At 35.5% G+C, this 20,889-nt stretch overlaps 1 protein-coding gene across 1 annotated transcript in view; it reads left to right on the top strand.

Annotated features, from left to right (window-relative positions):
- Positions 1-20,889, top strand: part of THSD4 (thrombospondin type 1 domain containing 4) — a 995,684-nt gene that overhangs the window by 192,198 nt on the left and 782,597 nt on the right. Inside the window, exon 5 of the mRNA XM_007479653.3 lies at positions 14,110-14,569. Within this exon, the coding sequence (XP_007479715.2) occupies positions 14,110-14,569 (460 nt within the window). The remainder of the gene's footprint in view (positions 1-14,109; positions 14,570-20,889) is intronic.

Consider the following 20,889-nt stretch of genomic DNA (forward strand, 5'->3'; position numbering starts at 1 on the left):
AATAAGGGCCAACTCTTCTCTTAGTTGAAAGGGATTGCTCCCTCCTTAGATTGTCCTAGGGGAGTTCTTCTGGGTCATTCCTTTTCCCTTGTCACAGCATACCTTTTTATTATACTTACTTGAGGACATTCTCTACATTATCAGATTATAAACTCCTTGAGGCTTAAGATTATTTTATTATCCAGTTCCTAACACAAGATTTTGTAAATAAGAACAATATTTTTATGTTTAAATTTTTGGGGGGGAGGGGAAACAAAGCAAAACTAACTCTCCAAAATGTTTTTTGAAAAATGAAAGGAGGAAAACACATTTCAATTCCCATCACAAAACTCTTAATTTTTTCTCTTTCCCTTCCTTTATCAGTCATTCTTCCTCCTCCAACTTCAATTTCTTTCCTCCTTTTGTCTTTTCCTTCCACTGGTTTTCACATCTATATCCTGCCATTTTGAGAAATCATTTTTGTATTTCCTCTATGGCAAATGTTTCTGAACTCACTTGGAAAATATTTTTTATTCATATGGCACAACTTCCTGCACACCAGGGCATAATGAATCACTGGCTTTTGCCTATAGTGATACCAGGCAAGACTAGGTGAGTACAAGTTGGATTCCAGGCAATTAGTTTGGATACAAAGTAGAATCCCAGAGCCCCTTTAAAATAACATGGACCCTGTCCAATAACTCCACAGTGAGGCTAGAAAGATTCCACAGGAACTTGGGTTTTGTCATTGACATTTAGATACTAGTGACTCACATTCATGCCTGCCTCTCCCAGCTACCACTGACCTCTGTGCTGCCAGCCTAAAGAATGTTTCTCCTCCCAAGGAAGTTTTTTCATTTTTCCTCACTCAGGAACATTTCTTCTTGTTTACTTAGTGACTTGATTTAGGGCCAAATCAGGTATCTAGTAAGTCAACAAATGTCATTTTTGAGTCTTGGTTGTATGTTTACATATTTGGGGGTGAATCAATGTTGTAGCCCAGCCAGAATTCATCTCACACAGCTGGACAAGATCTCATGTAATGAAGACCTGGAAGGCAGCCAATATGTTATAAGAATGATATCTATTGTATGGCACCTTGTATTTTTCAAAAATCATTTCATCCTTATTCATTTTATCAAGATTAAGTGATATCTTCAAGGTTAAAGAGTAAGGCAGTTGTAGCCCTGGGACTAAACTGATTCCTGGTCTATTGTTCTTTCCACTGTTAGGCTGGTTAAAGGTAGGTACCATGCTGTAGGAAGGCAACAGGGTGTTGTGGAAAGAGCCCTAGATTTTAGATAGAGACTAATGACTCACAATCAGGAGACAGTCTTTGAGGGAAACACATTTGGAAACATTGACTATGTGGAGATTTTCAATTATATTTATATGAACCAGTATGTATATATCATATTCCTGTCCAAGCAGAAATTAGTTCTGTGCATCTTTATCTTAAAGTTTGGGTTTTTTCATAAAAATTCTTATAACAAAATTCTTGTTAAAATCAGTATGTATCAGATGGTCTGAGGTTGAATTTTGTACTGGTCACTTGCTGCTGGGGGAGGAAATATGGTACCAGAGAAAAAATGATGGATTTGGAGTCAAATGATGCTCTTGGGTTTGCAGATCAGGCCTGCCATTGATTACTGACATCATGCTGGGCAAACCAATGAGCCTTAGTCTCATTTTGCTTATCTGTAAAATGAATTTGGACTAGGTGGTCTCTAAGGTATTTTCCAGCTTTAATGATCCCAAACCCTTTGTTGTTTACAGTGCATCTAATGATCTGGGATTGTTAAGAGGATGAGTGATTTCCAGACACTAAACATATATAGTATGTAAACAGTATACATAAACATCTACAATGATGACCAGAACAGACATTCTCAAGGAAAACATGGGTTGCTACCCCAGAAGCCTACCTTAGGTAATCTACCCTAATCACCTAAAACAAATAAACAAAATGGTTATTTTGTATACACTTGTCAGGTGTATAAACAGCAATCAATAAATCCGTAAGCCCTCTTTAATGTATTATATGCTAGACTCTGGGGATACAAAGACAAAAATTATACAGTTCTTCCCCTCAAAGAGATTATTGAATAATAGAAAAAATAATAATAGCTTACACTTATTTGGTGCTTTAAGGTTTGCAAATCCCTTTACATGTATTATCTCATTTGATTCTCACAGCCCTTATTAACTCCATTTTTCAAACCAAGATATTGAGGCTGAGAAGGGACTTTACTCTGACATAGTGTCAGAGGCAGTATTCAAATTCCAAGTCTTCCTATCCATTATGCTATCTGGCTTCCCTACAAAGTATATTCAAAGTAAATACAAAGGAATTTTTGAAGGGAGTAGTGACACTAGTATAGCTAGTTGGGAATAGTAGACCCTGTAAACATATGAGATAGACTTTGAGGGAAATAAGTTTGGAAACACTGACTGACTGACTGACTACATTGATATTTTCAACTACATTTGTTAGCCTGTATGTAGAAACCTTGAGAATTCTAGAAAGGTTCATCTGTGGTGACCAGACTCTTGTCTAGGTGGAAAAACCCTTAAAGAACCATTCAAATCACTAGTAGTTTTTGCTAGAAAAATATTCCTGTCCAAGCAGAAATTAGTTCTGTGCACTTTTATCTCAAAATTTGGGTTTTCTCATAAAAATTATTGTACCAAAATTCTTGTTAAAAGCAGATATAGTCAAGCAAAACAAATTTCTATAATGGCCACATCTAAAGATGTGCTTTTCACTCTAATGTTAATCTATCACTTCTTTGTTGAGAAATAACATTCTTTGTTATCCATCCTCTGGTATCATGGTTGATGCTGTTTAGAGTTCCTAAGTCTTTGATATTTGTCTTTATGATGTTGTCCTAATATTATTATTCCGGGTCTGTTCACTCCACTTTATATCAGTTCATACAAATCTTTTCTGATTTATCTGCAACTCCCTCCTTCAGCACTTCTTATGGCACAATAGAATTCCATTATATCCTTGTATCATAATTTATCCAGCTACTCCCAAATTGATGGGCATTCCCTTTGTTTCTAGTTCTTTTCTACCTTATGAAAAAAGAACTTCCTTGGATATTTTTGTTTGTATTGGTCCTTTTCTCTGTTCCTTAATCTCTTTGGGCTATCACTACTAAGGGCAGAAATAGTTTAGTAACTTTGGATGGTATTGTTAGAAATTATTTTCTAGAATGACTTAAACAATTTGTAGCTCTATCATTAAGTATATTAGTTATCTGTTTTCCTCCAGTCCTATAGAAAATTTGTCATTTTCCTCTTTGTCTATTTTGTCTACAGCTAGCATAGTAATAAGGTAAGGCAAAGAGGGGACAATATCAAAGTATTTTCAAATTCTTTTTGAAGATAGGACTTACTTTAAATCCTAAAGAGACAACCAAAAAATGAATTTAAACAGTAACCTCAACAAAGTTGGAGTGTATAAATAAATCCACATATATCATTAGCTTTCCTTTACAGTACTAACAAAACTCAGCAGGAAGAGCAAGTAAGAGAAATTCTGTTCAAAATCACTACAGATGTAATAACATATTTGAGAGCATATCCCTCATAAGACATTTAGGAGCTATATGAATCTATACATAAAACATTTTTATAGAAATAAATACATATTTAAATAATTAGTAAAATATTAATTGTTCATAAGTAGTTCAATAGAAAAAGGACCTATGTATATTTACAAAATATTTATAGCAGCTCTGTTCCTAATAACTCCAAAATGTAAACTTGGGGGAATTCTATAGGGAATGGTTAAACAAATTATTCAAGAATTATACGAATATTATTATGCAATAACAAATGACAAAAACTGATCAGTTTCATAGGAAACTGGAGAGACCTCTCTGAACTGATGCAGAGAGAGAAGTGAACAGAGCTAGGAGAACAACTTATATAATGACATTATAAAGAAATACAACTCTGAAAGACTTTAGAAACTCTTCTCAATATAATACTAAGCCATGAATACAGAGAACTGAAGAGGAAATTTTCTGCTTATCTTCTCCTAAAGAAGGGATGCATTTAAAATACAGAACAGAACAGATTATTTTTGGACCTCTCCATTGTGAGAATTTGTTTCTCTGGGTTTTGCATATTCATTATGAGAGTTTTCTTTTTCTTTTTTAATTCTTTAATTGGGAGGGAGAGATAATAAATACTTGTAAAACAGATAAATATTTTAAAAGGAATTTTTAAAAAGTAAAAAAACCCAAACAGAGACAAAACCAAAATACCTTTTCCAGTCTAGTTGCTTTAATTTGAATTTCTCTGATTAGTTATTTGGATTTTTTTAATATGGCTAAAGATAAGCTTCAGTTTTTTCCCTTGAGAACTGCCTGTTCATATGCTTTGACCTTAGTTGATTTTTAATTGCTTCAACTGTTTTTCTAACTCAGGGCTTATGTTCAAATAGGTAATTTCCTTTATTTGGACGGTTAATACAACTCTAAGAAATCATATTATCAGGATCACTGATCCCTAAATATGAAGGACAGAAAAATTAATTTAATAGCTTTGAAAAGGAACAAGCTAATAATTATTTATGTAGCCTACAAATGTACAATTCCTTTTTAGATAATAGCCATATCATTTGTAACTAGAAAAAGAGTGGTTTATTGTTTAATTTTCATTTAATGATCATTCACTATCTTTCTCTTTCAGATATGGCTTCTATCCTGATTTTTTATTTTCACATTCATTCTCAGCCTGTTTCCCTGGCCAGAACAAAGACTCTTAAAATCTTCCATCTGTTTTGAGGATAGATTAAAAAAAAAGTCTTGCAAAGAACCAGAGCAGTTCTTTCTTTCAGTTTTGTGTGACCTCATGCATTTTTACCTGGCCTTCCCCAAGAAACAAAAAGGCGTATTACATCCAAGTTTTTTTTTTTTAATTAAGGTTTTCATTACATCTGTTGAAGTGGTATAGGGCATATACTTCCATCATTAGTCTAGTTGGGAAGCTTGCCAAGATTAATTAATTGAAATGCGCTTTAAGGCAAAATAAATAGTGCAGTGTGTTTTCATTCAAAATGATACATATCACCTAAGAATGAAGGCACAATTAGTGTTAAAGATGTTAATGATTAGCTGTGGACCTTTAAATGTTCTTTTCATTGGTATGTGTGGTGGTGAGAAAGACTTTTTTCCAGAGGAAGGAAATCAGCATTTCAAATAAAGCCAATCAATTACTTATTATTTAATGCACTTATTTAAATGGGGCCATCCTGTTAAACTCTTGGGCACAGTTACAACCCTACACATGTGGAATGAATGGTTAGCTGAATCACAGAATTTTCAGTTAGAAAAGACCTTAGAGATTTTCCTAGTCCAACTTCCCTATTTTCCTGTCCTCCTAGATTAAATGACTTGCCAGGTGGCAAGTAGCAAAGTTAGAGCTTGCTTATTCACTGGATTTTTCAGTAGGGAAACTAAGATGGTGGATACAAAGGGAGTTCTCTGTTTGAGGGATATTTGGAAAAGGCTGGAGGGTGGAATCTGGCTGAGAACAGTTTGATTTAAAATTGTAATCCTTAATGGCAACTAGTTGAATCTCTCTCTCACTGCCCCACTTGACCCCTTAATTTGTTATCTGCTACTGTAGCCTTAAAATTTTTTTTGAAAGCTTTAATTTTTTTTTAATTTATTGAGTCAATTTAGAACATTATTTCTTGGTTACAAGAATCATATTCTTTCCCTCCCTCCCCTTCCCCCACCCTTCCTGTAGCTGATGCACAAGTTCATTGGGTATTACATGTGTCCTTGATCAAAACCTATTTCCATGTTGTTGGTCTTTGCATTAGGATGTTCATTTAGAGATTTAGCCTTACAATTTGAAACCTGGGTCTTTCTTCCTATATGCACCCCTCTCAGAACATGACATTTTATATTCCACAGAGCTTTCCACCTCTGGCCCTCTCCCACTCATTAGCCTATTGACTGCATTCTTAAGGTTGACCTACACTGGGACTTTCCCCCTCCCATTTCCTCTTCCACCCAACCAGGCTATCTTCTGGGGACCTTAAACAGTCATAGTCCTGCTAACCTAGGAGCTGGCCTGGTGGAAATAGTAAAGAACCCAGGGCTCTCAGCTCCTCAACAAGCACACTTTCCTTTCACCCTACTACTGGTATATGAGCTGTTTCATCTTGCCAACTGTGCCTCACTATACAGTAACTGGCAATGCCTTAAGTCTTCAAGAATGATGTAATAGCCCTTCTTTTGTTGCAGGAGAAAGAGAACTGGATAAAGGCCCTGATTCAAATAGGCAAATTGCTTAATCTCTTGGAGCCTCTGTTTCCTTTTTTTTTTTAAGTCAAGATATTAACATTTGGCCTACTACCTCACAGGGTTGTTGTGAGAAAAGGACTTTGCAAACCTTAGGAGTGCTCTTTAAATACGAGTTGTCATTGGTATTTGGATCATGGATCTAGAGTTGGAAATGACCTGGGAGAATACCTAGTCTTGTAACCTAACTTTATAGCTGATGAATCTGAAGCCCACAAAGGACCACTTCTGGAGGAAGGATAGTGCCCTTGATAGGAGGTGGGAAGTTTGACAAATGGGTTTATTGGGGAAGATAATGAATTCTGGTTGGATATGTTAAGTTTGAGATACCTACAGGGCATCCTGGTAGAATTGTCCATTAGGCAGACAGAGGGCTTAGAGTTTATTGCCAAAATCTTGATAATGTAGAACATTTTATATTTCCTTACTTTATGGTTATAGAAAACTTTATCATCTAACAGTCTATTAAAATTGTTCAAACTTTTTAGATGTACTTCATGAAAAGAAGCTACCATTCTTGCAGCTCATCAGTTTCCTTTGATTACCTATTATTATACTTATATGTATACATGTTGTTTCCCCCTATAAGAATATAAGCTTCAGGGCATATGTTACTTTTATTTTATTTCTTAGAGTCTAGTACATCATTTGACACACATTGGCTAGTTAGTGATTGCTTGTTGAATGAATAAATGGATTGAATGTCACTGGGCTAAGATAGCTTGACATTTAAGTTCTTATGAAGACTATAGTATATTAGAAATTTAATATATTTTTCTTATATATCAATTGCCTTTTATCTATATTGGGGTTCATTTGGGTGCCTTCCAGGAATACTTCTTCCTTACCCCTCAAGTAGTTCATGTACTCGAGACCACTGACAAACCAAGATTCATTTGGAGGGAAAAAAAGTAGAATCTCCAGGGAAAATAATTTCAAAAGTAGGAATATAGGGGAGCATAGCATTACCTCATTTTGAAATGTCTTATACAGGATTGGTTATCAGAAATATTTGTTACTGTTTTAAAAATAGAATGATAGATCAGTGGAACAGACTACATATGCAAGAAACAGAAGCAATGGAAAAGAATAGTCCAGGGTTTGATCAAGCCAAGAACATAAATTACTAGGGAGAGGACTCCCTATTTGACAAGAAACCACTGGGAAAAATGAAGTGCAGTTTGGCAACGTTAAGTTTAGACCAAAATCTTGTACCAAATACCACAATAAGTTCCAAAAAAATGTGACCTGGATATTTAAAAAATCACATCATAAAAATTAGGGAATAGAAAGGGCTAACTTTTTCAACTATGGTTATAGAGAGAAAGGTGATCATAAAAGAATAAATAATTTTAGTTATAAGAAATTTTTAAAAACTTTCTGTACAAAAAAATTAATGAAGATAGAATTAAGAGAAAAAATGAAGTGGGAAAATACTTGTATCAAATATCATTGATAAAATATATGTTAATCTCAAAATGCATATGGAATTGTTCAAATATATAACTGGGAGCAATTCACCAATAAATAAGTGGTCAAAAACCAACTGATTTCAAAAGAATTGCAAACAGTAAATAATCATGTGGAAATATGTTTCAAATCACTAATAGAGGAATGCAAATTAAAACAACTCTGAGGATTTGTCTCATATCCTGAAAATTTACAAAAATGACAAAAAAAACCCCAACCCATGGTCAATGTTGGAGAGGGTAAGGGAAGATAGACACACTTATTCCCTTTCAATACAGCTATGATCTAATCATTCTGATATCAATTTATAATTATGCAACAAAAGTGACAAGTGACCAAACTGTCTATATTTTTTGGCTCCATCATTCAGCTCTGGGCCATATACCAAAGGAAGTCAAGGATATAAAGATATCTATATCTACATCTCTATATTGATATCAATATCACATCATCTATGTCTATATCTAATCAAGTATGTATATATAATATGTGTATAATACACATTTATATGTGTATATACATACATAGGTGTATATGTATGTACATTCATATATACACATAAAATATTTATAATACTTTTGTTGTAGCAAAGATTAGAAAATTAAAGTGTAGTCATCAGCTGGTGACTAAGTACAAAATTATGATACACAAATTCAATGAAATATTATTATGCAGTAAGAAATTATAGATATGAAGAAAGATTTGTACAAATTGATGTAAAGCAAAATAAGTGGAACCAAAAGAACAATCCAGTTATTTATGTATGTTACATATGATAGGCACATGTGAATAACATATAATGACAATAACAACATAAATGAAAAATCACTTTGAGTAACTTTAAAAACCTGAAAATCTAGTAATAATCCCAAAGAAAAGATAATGCAAAATTCTTCCTCTACAGAGAAGCAGAAGAAGGTTCTTAGGTCAGAAAGCTGCATGTTTGGTCAGCTACAATTCTAGTATGAAGTGCTCCTTGCTTAATGCCCTTTCTTTGTTACCAGGGTGTGTTCAATTTAGAGGGGAAGAAAAGGAAGTTATTTCCAGAAATAACTGATGTGAAAAACAAAAGACATTATTTTAAAAAGGTTCAGAGCAGAATGGAAAGATTTATGAACCTAGAGTTAGGAGACCTGAGCTCTGTCCTCTGCCATTTACTAACTTTGTGACTGTAGGCAAACCATTTTTTCTTCTTTTGGCTATAATTTCCTCACTGGTGAAATGGGAATAACAATACTTGCATGGCCGTTTCCAAACTAAAATGTACTTTAAAAATGTGTGCTGTTATTGGACTAAAGGAGGTAGTTCAGTAGTCATCTTGGAGAAATACTAATAAATGCAAAATCTAACTTAGATTTTAGAGACTTGTGGTCCCTTTAATTTCTTTTTTCTTATATGCTCTTATCATCTTTTCCTCCCACATCCTTTATTTAAGTCTTTATCCTCCTCTAAGTGAACAATAATACCAAAGAAAAAGAAAAAAGAAAGAAGAAAACCTTCATAACAAATATTCATAGTTAAGCAAAAGAAATTCTCATGTTGTCCATACAACTTGTGTCCCTATAAGTATTTGCTTATGAAAGCAATAGATTCCTGTACATCGGATACAAATATGCATTATGTATAGATCATGTGTGATATGGTTCTGTCTACATAATGAATTTGCTCTGTTCTCAGGCGTGTCTAATCAGTTTAATCCAACATTTATTAAGCACCTATTGTATGTGAAGAATTCTGCTAAGTATCCAGGGAAATAGTGAAGCTTAAATCAGATCCATCTCTGCCCAGAAGGAGCTTACATTTCAGTAGGGTGAAAACTATAATTCAAGGATAAATGTGGGATATAGTAATACATGAATAATCCATTAGCTCAAAAAAGAAAGTACCAAATGAGGTTAAGGGAGAAAATCATTTTTAACAGAATAGGTCAAAGAAAGCTTCTTGGAAGAGATAGTCTTTGGAGTTTAAGGGATGAGTTGTAATTCAGCAGGAAAAAAAATATTTTGCCAAGCACAAAAGCATGATGGTAGGGACAAATGGAACATGATCATGAGCAGAGAATATCTAAGATTAGCTGTAGCAAAGAATGTTTGTACATAAGAAACATGTAATAGGATCGCGAAGAAGGTAGGGTTATGCTAGGTTATGATTGCTATATTGGAATTCTAGGCAATGTAATTTGAAACTAAATTATTAAGCAATAGGAAGGTACTCAAAATATTTGATGATGGGTTATATGATCAGATGTTAAATATACAGTCAATTAAATTTCTTTTTTTTTAAAGCATTCTTTGATCTTAAAAGAGCAGTATGGAAATGTATTACATGTATTACTATATGCTCCAGTAATTTATATAGCAAATATTATAGAAAGATGGTATGCTAGATACAAAAGTAAATGAAAAGTAGTTCTTGCTCTCAAGAAGTTTCCATCTTGGGGCAGCTGGGTGGCTCAGTGGATTGGGTCTGGCCTAGAGATGGGAGGTCCTGGGTTTGCATCTGGCCTCAGACACTTCCTAGCTGTGTGATCCTAGGCAAGTCACTTAACCTCCATTGCCTAGCCCTTACTACTCTTCTGCCTTGGAACCAATACATAGTATTGATTCTAAGAGGGAAGGTAAGGGTTTAAAAAAAAGAAATTTCCATCTTACTGGACTGATATAACATGTATACAGATTAATTAAAATAATTCAAGAGAAAGAGAATACTAAAAACAAGGAGAATAGGAAAGATTTCCCATAGGAAGTAAATTAAAACTTGAAGGATGCTGAGGATTCTAAGTGGAGGTGAGAAGGGAGAAATGAATAGGAAAGATTATTTTGGTTTTAGTGTGAAGACTGAGTTATAGGAGATGGGAATAGAGGTCCTTTTTAAAAAGAAAATTAAAAAAAATTATTTTTTTACTGTTGAACCTAAGTCTGTTTTGCTTGAAGTTTATTTTAAAGAACTTCATTGTAAAGGGGAAAAAAAGTCATGGCAGAAAATTCCCAGAGTAGCGTAAGGCATTATCACAGCTTCTTGAGGACAAGCAGAGCTATTGGCTCATGATCTAACAAACTATGAGAACACTTAGAAAGTCACTGAATTTTCCAAGATGGAAGGTGATGAAGACCTCAGTGGAAATAAGAAGAGGATGAATATGAGATATTTTGATATGATAGAAGTGACATGACTTGGTAACTAATTGGATATGAGAAGTGAGAGTGTTGAAAAGGTTAAATGTAAATCAAGGTTCTAAGCAATGCATTTTGGATAAATGGTACCATAGATAGAAGTTGAAAGCTTTTACACATATTGTGTGTGAGGCATGTGTCATTGAGGTGGAGACTGGTTTGTAGGCAGTTGGAAATGTAGGTTTAGCATTTAATAGCCTTCAGAGCTGAAGACAAATATTTGAGTATCAAGTGAAAGAGTAGGAGTAGGTGAGATTGCAAAATTACAGAGTGTGGAGAAAAAACAAGGAGGGCCAAAGACAAACTCTCCAAAGCAACCAACTTAAAAGATCCAGAGGGCAAGGAGTCAACATTCACCTCAACATTATAAACATGAGATATTATTAGGTAAAAGCAGAGTTAGGGGAAAATATAAATAAGCTAACTGAATTAAAATAAAACAAAAAAAATTACTTCCTCTCACTCCCTGCCATCAATACATTTATAGTTAGCATTTCTTGGTTTTCCCTATTTTTCCCCCCTGTGTCTTCCCTCATGTTTGAAGGGCCATAGTAAAACCAGAAGAGAAAGGGATAAGAGAGACAATGAGAAATAATTTAAAAAAAATGCATTCTGGGGAGCAGCTAGGTGTCTCAGTATATGGGAAGACAGTCTTGGAGATAAGAGGTCTTGGGTTCAAATTTGGCCTTTCACTCATGTCATTAAGCAAATTTTGCCAATTCTTTTTGCCCTATTACCTAATGTAATCTGATTATAAATGTTTCACAAATATTTATTTTTAAATTGCATTGTTACTTTCTTTCATATTCCATCCTTTACTCATGAAGATCTATACTTTTGATGTGAGGAGGATGTAATAATGTTATGTATTTACTCTTTATCGTTGTATTATTATTTTAATTGAAATTTACCTCATATGTAACTTGGCTAAGTAGATAGCTGAAATTTCAGTAAAATCAAATTAAATGTGTAAAAATTAAAATGTGTGCTTTTGAATTTGAAAAAGTTATGAATCATGTAGTATACTTCATATAAATAAGTTATTTTCAAATACCATGTCTTATAAAGACTGACATTTCTAATAAAAGAACGAACCTTCCTATTCTCTAACTGCTAGAGCCTTCTCCCACAATTACAATGGTTTTAACTGACTTGGAATTGGACCTGTAATTTCATACCAAAAGGGAATTAAAATGAATTGAGAGTCAGACCCAGAGACAGGAAGTCCTGCCTTCATATGTGATCTGAGACACTTCCTAGCTATATGACCCTGGGCAAGTCACTTAATCCCAATTGCCTGTCCCTCACCATTCTTCTGTGTTGTTATTGATACTTAGTAACAATTCTAAAGCAAAAGGTAAGGGAATTTTTAAGGAAGCATACTGGACTATAGCTTGTGAATCATTGTGGGCTGGTGGAAAGAGTACTAGATGTGGAATTCTAATACTTGGAAAGTCTTAGACTCTGCTACATCACTATCTTAATTAAGTTCCTCCATTTTCTGCCTCAGTTTCCTTATCTGTAAACTAAAAGTATTTTCTAAGATAGTAAACTTATGTAATTTTAGAAGTGGGTAGAGAAAGACAAACTAGCTGATGGTAAAACCAGGATAAAAGTTCAGGTCTTCAGACTCCCACCTACTTCTTATTGCTAAGGTCCTTCATTTCTAATTCTTTATTTTAGGATTTTAAGGAAAGCAGCAGAAAAAGATCAAGAATATGGTTGTTTCAGAGAGAAAAGTGATAGGTATTACTTCAGCAGACTGAGAGAAAACAATAGTCAGAACTCACTACTCATAACTAAAACTAGAAGTTGTCTTGGATTTATTGTACTTTACTGTCATTTCTGAAAATAGTCCTGAGTTTTGTTTTTAGAGACACCAAAGAGCAATAGATAACACATGGGTAGCTAGCTACATATGGCCCTTGTACACTTTTTTTTCCCAAGCATTTTGTTTCAGCCATCTTCTTTCACAATCCCTTTCCTTAAGATTCAGCTCAAGTACCATCTTTTACATGAATCTTCTTCTGCTCTAACTGCTAGTGCCTTCTTCCACAATTATAATGCCTTTAACTGGCCTGGAATTGGACCTGTAATTTCATACCTATAGGTAATGCCCAGATGAGAACTCCTACCATTGCAGACTGAAATCTTGTCTGCAATTTAGAGTCTTTGAGCTATCTAGATAGAGCACATAGAGGTTAAGTAACTTTACCAATATGTGTCAGAGGGAGAAATTAAATCTAGGTCTTCTGGGATTCCAGGCTGTGTCTTTGTATCTATTTGTATTTATTCTTTGATGTTTTTTCCATGTGTACTTATTTTTGTGCTTGTTCTTGTTCATGATAGACTGTAAGCTCCTCAAGGGCAGGGGCTGTTTCATTTTTTGTTTGTTCTTTTGTTTCCCCAGTGTCTTCCACAGTAATTGGCACATAATGATTCCTTCATAAATGCTTGTTGATTGTTTGATAATAGCAAATATAACAGTTGAAGCAGCTGCTCATATTTACATGGTGATTTAAGGTTTGGAAAAAGGTTTTCTTTATCCTTATCTCATTTATTCCCCAAAATAATTCTGTAAAATAGATACTATTGTTATGTCCAATATACAGACAAGAAAACTAAGGCAACCAAGTGGTACAGTGGATAGAGAGTCAAACCTCAAGTCAGGAAGACTAATCTTTCCAAGTTCAAATCTCTTCTGAGACTCTTGAGAGCTGAGCGACCCTGGGCAAGTCACTCAACCCTGTTTGTCTCAGTTTTCTCATCTGTAAAATGAACTGGAGAAGGAAATGGCAAATGACTTCAGTGATTCTTCACTACAAAAACCCTAAACAGGGTCATAAAAAGTTGGATAGGGTATGAACAAACTAAAGCTCGGAAAAGTTAAGCAATTTGCTTAGGTTCTAGTACATATCTGAGGCAGGATATAAACCCAAGTTTTTGTAAATACAAGTCCCATGATCTAAGGTCATAGATTTAGGGACAGCAGGGATTTTAGAGAACATTGAGTTAAACTCACTCATTTTACTGATGAGGACTCTGAAGTCCACCAAAGAAGCTTTCTCTTTTGCCCACTCCCTGCTGCCCTGTAGCAGTGTGGATCTGCTTTCTGAAAATTTGTTCAGAAGTTTGTTACTGTTTTCTATGTTTCTTTTTAGGAGTAGGAACAGAAGTTCTATTGCCCCCGGAAAATATGGCTATGGGAAAGCCCCATACATATTACCACTGCAGACCGACACTGGACAACCTCCTCAAAGGCTTCGGAGACAGAGACAAACAGCTCAGCATCGAAGATACCATGGAGAAGCAGACCCTAGTTCCCATTACAATCGTCCAGCAAATGCTGCTGTACAACGCAGGCATCTTTACCAAGGCAACCGTAGCCCTCAGCCCAGACTCCAGTCTGTAGAGTCCTCAATTTACCAGCCATCTTTATCCCGTGTCCAGGGATTTCCTGCAACTTCGAGTCTATACCATGGCATGGAAGTAAGTAGTAGCCCTGGTGGAGGGTCCCACCGCCCATCTCACCATCTGCCTCACAGCTTCTCGCAGCCTCACCGATCAATAGAGATTATGTGCATTGGTGCCTACCGACAATACAAGCTCTGTAACACTAATGTAAGTACATTCTTGTCCCTCCTTCATCATTTCAATTTTTGTTTTCTATTGTTTCTCTTTGTATATCTTCTGCTCTGCCTGAGCCTTCTATTGATACCATCTGGTCTATGATACTAAGGATTTAAAAGGTTGCTTATCCTTTGACCTCTTAATGGGAATGGTACAGAGATGTCTAATGATGATTGGAGATGTCTAATTCCTTCTTCGGTAATTGATTATAATTTTTATTCCAAATTTTAAAAAATATCATCATATAAATATTTTACTAACAAAAGACTTTAGGATTTGGCACAGTAGGTAGCATGTCAGTCTCTCAAGCTGAAGGTCCTGAGTTCAATCCTTAGAAGGAGGGTGTGATATACTGGGAAAGGCTTCTGGAGACAAGGAGAGTCATTTGACATTTTAAAGTCTATTGTTAGTCTGAGAGGTAGTAAAGTAGGACTTTCCCTGGGGAGGAACTCTCATATGACAAGATCAAACCAGGAGCTTTCATCCTTATGCCAAGTAAGCTGGGGTTCATTTAATCTTCCTAGGCTACAAGCTTGGGGACTTCTAGATTCCACGTTAAGCTATTTATAGTTTGCTAGAGGAAAATAAAACACTCTACCTTGCCTAAAAAATTATCGTCATTTCTTTTGCTCTGTGACCTGATCTTTTCCAATTTTGTAGTTATTAGTTTTGCTTCTGTTATTTTTTGACTAGTTGTATCAATGTTTTTGTTCAGATTACTTTGCAAAATTTTATATGTATCTTTATGCATTTCTTTGTATTCTTCATATTTTTAATGATACAAGTGATATTCCATTAAGTTATATCCCTGAATTTATTTAGTCACGAACACATAGAAAACTGCAATAACAAATAAAGCCACATGGGCATTTTTGTACAGATAGATATATATATTTCAACAACATCTCAGATCTACTTTATCAATTTCCATTTGATTTAACCTTAATTAGTGGGATTACTGGGTCAAAGCACTTAATTTAGTAAATACTTTTACAAAAAATGGGGTGGGGTAAGGGAGTAGGAAACTGGGTTCAGTTTTTTTTTAAATTTCTTACTGAATATTGCCAGATGACTTCCCAAAAAGAGTCCATCAATTCCTAGCTCCATCAACAGAATGATAAAATACTTATTTCCCATTTGGATTTCTCCTCTAGCAGCAATATGACCCTGTGAGGTGTGGTTTAACTCTATGTTATATGACACTAGTCCCTACTCCTGAGAGATAGAGAATAGTAAGAACAAGATTAGCAAATGGTTGCTTTGTGTAAAGAATGTTACAGTCATGGGAGTGTGATGTTGATCAAACTTTCCTGGTTTCCTCATTGTGTACTTATGGACCTGGTTTTGCATTTGGGGCACATACTTTATTCTTTCAATGTAGTGCAAAAATTATATCTCTAATAATAAAAATATTATATTTCATGAGGTTTATTAAGGATTATTAGAAATCAAGGAATAAAGAAGATACAAAATAAAAACCATGTGCCCATGGCTGATTTGCCCATTTAAAATCCCCACACTTAGCTTACCAACTATACTTGCTACATCATTGCAAAGGAAGAGAGCATGGGATGCGTTACTGTCAGTTAAATACCAATTGTAATATTGCCAATGTGGAGACTCAGGAGAGATTATAGGGAATTCTCGGAAATACCAAGGACTTCTGGGGAATGAAGTCTAGGGTTCAAAATCTCCATTTATACAGTATGTACTGTTCAAATGAAGAATGCTGCCCTTTTCCTTTAAAAATCAAGGAAACAAAAATATGCAGACTCAAAAGATGATTGTCAAATGAGTATGAATCATGCAAGTGGGAAAAAAAAGATTCCAATGGGTATTATTGTTGGCATTTGTTGGTCTTTCAATCTACTTCCTTGAAGGAGAATATGTTAAGACCAGTTATTTTTTGCTGCAGGATCTGTTATAATTTATAGGCATCCATTTTTTCTTAAGGGTAACAGCTCAGTTCACAATATGGCAAATGTTTAAGGTTTGGCTTGCAGAAGTCTAAGAAAGGAATTTTTGAATGGTGGACTAATGGTTAGAACATTAGAATGGGCATCAGGAAGACCTTATGACTCAGTCACTAATTAGATGTGTGCCCTTATAAAATGGGAAGAATAGAAGAATAATATCTACCTTTTTGTTTTTGTAAGAATGGTCCACTTTGGTCTGTGTTCATGATTCATTCTTTTTGCCTCCTGGGGTGGGGAGGAATAAATTGCAATGTAAATGGGATGCTAATGATATGTTAAACACCCCAGGGCAACTTTTGGTCAAATTTTGCTCTTTTTTCACAGACTATAAGGAAGGTAGTGATTGTGGAAATTGAGCCTTGTTTAAACCTAGTTTTGTGTGACTGGAAAACTGCAGGGACTGCCAACCAAGGTTCTAGGTTATGTATGTGAGGAGTTTTCTCATAATTTTAAATCTAAGCAGACCATATGTCTTTTCTGAAAGCTAGCCCCATACTAATCAACCAGTTATTGTTTTCATGTTCTTTTGATTAGTATTTTGATTAGCATTTGATTAGTAAAAGACAAAGGCAGGATTTGAACCCATACTCTGTGAATCTAAAGTCTGTGCTTTTCCTTTTTTATCTTGTCTTTTCCTAAATTCTATCTGGATATATAAAAGGGAGCTGATTAAAATTAGGCAAATCCCTGATAAATCCTTCAGTCCTCTCTTTGCTCCTCCAAATATGAAGTACTAGTATGTTTAAGTCTACTTGGCAGGGTTTGAGGATGTTTCAGCCTACATCAGTTCTCAACTATTCTTCCAGCTAAGAAATTACTTCCCCTTTAACTCTCTGCTCTGTCCCTAAGTCAGTCTTTTCTTTATTCCTCCAATGTGACATTTCCATCTCCCATTCCAAGTGAATTTGCATTAGCTATTTCCTATGCTTGAAATGCACTCCCTCCTTACTCTTATTACCTCACCGATTCCCTCTTTTCTTTCAAGATGTGGCCCAAGCACTACCTACTACATCATGGCTTCTCCTTTTCTGAGTCATGGACTCATTTGGTAGTCTGGTGAGGTTTCTGGAGAGGATGTTTTACAATGTCTAAAATAAAATAGATCACAAAGGAAACTAATTATATTGAAATTCAGTTACTAAAATAATGTAAAATATATGCAGGATAAATTTAGGATAATTTAGGACTGGGAAAGATTTCTTTTAGAAAGTAGGATTTTAGCTGAGATATTAGGGAAGCCAGGAGGCAGAGGTGAAGAGAGAGAAGATCCAAAGCATGGTGGACAGCCAGAGAAAATGCTTTTGGTCAGGAAGTAGAGTATTGTGTTTGAAGGACAACAAAGAGGCCAATGTCACTGGATTATAGAATATGGAGGAGTGAACTGTAAGAAGACTGGAAAGGTAAGAAAGGACTAAATTATAAAGGAATTTAAAAGCCAACAAGGATTTATATGTGATCTTGGAGATAATAGAAAACTGTTGGAATTTACTGAATGGGGTAGTGACATAGTCAGTCTGAAACTCACGGAAAATGAATTTGATGGCTGAGTGAAGGATAGAGGGATGAAAACATGGAAAGACTTGAGGCACGGAGACCAACCAACAGGCTTATTTCTGTAGTCCATATGTGAGATAATGAGGGCCTATACTAGGGTGATGTCAATGACTGAGAAGAAATGGAATAACAGAGGGAAGATGTTAGGAATGTGGAAAGAAAAGGTCTTGATAACTAACTAGATATGGGAAGGTGAGAGAATGAGGAGGGAAGGATGATACCTAAGCTGAGTGACTTTAAGAGGATGGCGTAATTGTTAATAATAAGAAAATTAGGAAGAGGAGAAGGGTTTGGGGAGAAAGATGAGTTCAGTTTTGGGCATGTTAAGTTTAAGATGTCAAAAGTGCATTTGGTTTGTGATGTCTAATAGTTGGAGTTTCAAGATCAACAATCTGGAGAGATGGGACTGGATTAGTAGATAGTAGGAGAGCCATCTGCATCGAGATAATAATTAAAACCATAGGAGCTGAGGAGATCACTAAATGAAGTATTATGGAGGAATTAAAGAAGGGACTCAGGACACCCCCATAATTAACAGGTGTGACCTGGATGAAGATCCAGCAAAGAAGGCAGAGGAGTAGTCAGCTAGATAGGAGAGGAACTAGGAGAGAACAGTGTCTCAAAAATCTAGATAGAAGAGAATACTAAGGAGAAAGGGAGAGAAGTAGCTACAAAGAACTCAGAAAGAATGAAGCCTGAGAAAAGATTACTAGATCTGGCAATGAACAGATTATTAGTAACTTTGAAGAGAACAGTTTTGGTTGAATGATTAAATTGGAAGCCAGATTTCAAAGAGGTACAAAGAGAGGGCGAAGAAATTGATATCTATATTGCTCTGATGGCAGCTTCTATCTGCATAGTCTCAACCTGTGATTTTGTTGGCATAGGGAGCTCCCTGATTAGGAAACATCTTCTACCAGTCTGGTTCAGCATCATCTCTGCAATCTAAAATTTTAGAAGTGCCTGATCTGGAGATTAGGGGCCCCCTGTTCTGGATCTATGCCAGGTCTAGTCCTCTGAATAGAGGGGCCAGGCTCTTTTATTAGAAATCTCTGGCTCTCACTCAAAAATCCCAGGGAAAATAACTTGAAGTTTTGGTTTATCTCATGCTTAGAACATCTTCAATGCAGGAAAATACTTTAGGTGTTATGGATATATATCCACTCAAGCTCCCATATATATATATATATATATATATATATATATATATATACACACATACATACTTATGTATATATATATGTATATATGTTATTGAATCATTTCAGTTGTGTCTAATCCTGATCCCATGATCATGAGATTTTCCTGGCAAAGACACTGGAGAGTTTTGCCATTTCCAGTGCATTTTATAGGTGAGGATCTGAGGCAAGAAGGATTAAGTAACTTGCCTTTTGGGTCACTGTAATATTTAAAATAGTTGTTCTGCCTTAAACTGTGGCAGTTAATAGTTGAAGATATAAATTGTAGTAGATATAAGAGTGGGTGAGTAAATTTGTGACCGCAGAAAATGTTTCACTACAGTGTCTTGGTTTTAAATCAAATATAAGGTGGTCGCCAGGGAAATATTCCCAATTATGAATATACCCAAGTCAACTGGGTTTTATAGAGAATTTAATTAATAATACAATGAGGAATTAAAGAAAAGAGAGAAAGAGATAAAAAGGAAATAAGTATGAAGGGCCTTAAGCCAACATGGCCTAGACCTGAGTCTTAAGAGAGAGATCAGTCAGTCAGTCTTTTATCACTCACCACAAGGTCTGTCTAAGCAAGGATTCTAGTGACAGAGTCTCCTCAGAGAGAGTTCCAGAGAGAGTCCTTCTCAAAGAGCCTTCCATCCAGAGACTGTTTCAAAGGGCCTCTCTCAAGAGCCTCCAGAGGGACAGAGTCCCCTCAGAGGAGCTCCAGCGAGACCTCCTTAGAGATTGTCCTCCAAGAGCTTCTCTCCTCCAGAGATATTCAAAAGATTCTCCAAAAGGATTTGCCCAAAAGGATTGTTTTTCAAGAGATTCTGCTTTTTCTTTTATAGGGGGTTTTCTCCTATGTCACCTCCCCTAAGTTCTTCCATCTACCAATCACAGTAGATGTTTTCCAAAGGACAGCCCATTCTGAATTCACTGCTGGGTCGACTAATCCCTTTAGTAAGTTTGAATCAGAAAAAACACTGCTGGGTTGACTAATCCCTTTAGTAAGTTTGAACCAGAAAAAACTTCTGAATAAGTTTTCATCTCTTTGCTCCTGGCAAGTTTACAAGTTGCCTGACCTTTAATAGGTACTTAGCACCCCTTTGTATTACTTCTAAAAATAGGCATGGCTGAAAGAACTTTTTGCCTCACTATAAGTATGGGCCCAAGTACCCTCATTGTTTAGCAAGGAGTTTTTTTCCCCCTAAAGCAGTCCTAAGTACAGGTGGAGTAGAGGTCCTCCCATTTCTGATCCAAGTAGAGTTCTCACATCCAAATTTGGAATGTTCCCAGTAGGGAATTGTTCCAATTGAGAATTTCCTGATGGGGAAATTTTTAACATTCACAAGTCCGAGAAATTTCAAGATTCACAATCCCCCCTGATGATCATTGGGAGACGTCTCCCCATTGATCATTTAACATAATCATTTTGTAATCCTAAATGCACTTCTAATGCATTGACAGAAAGCCAAATTAGGGGCAGTCCTTTTGGCATAAATGTATACATTTACAATAAATGTTCAATCTAAGTTCAGTTCAATCAATCATATCCAAAGTTCATTCTTGATCTTCTTGATGAAGTGTAGGTTTTCTGCATCTT

This window comes from Monodelphis domestica, chromosome 1 (assembly GCF_027887165.1).
Source record: "Monodelphis domestica isolate mMonDom1 chromosome 1, mMonDom1.pri, whole genome shotgun sequence".
In the NCBI taxonomy this organism is placed as follows: Eukaryota; Metazoa; Chordata; class Mammalia; order Didelphimorphia; family Didelphidae; genus Monodelphis; species Monodelphis domestica.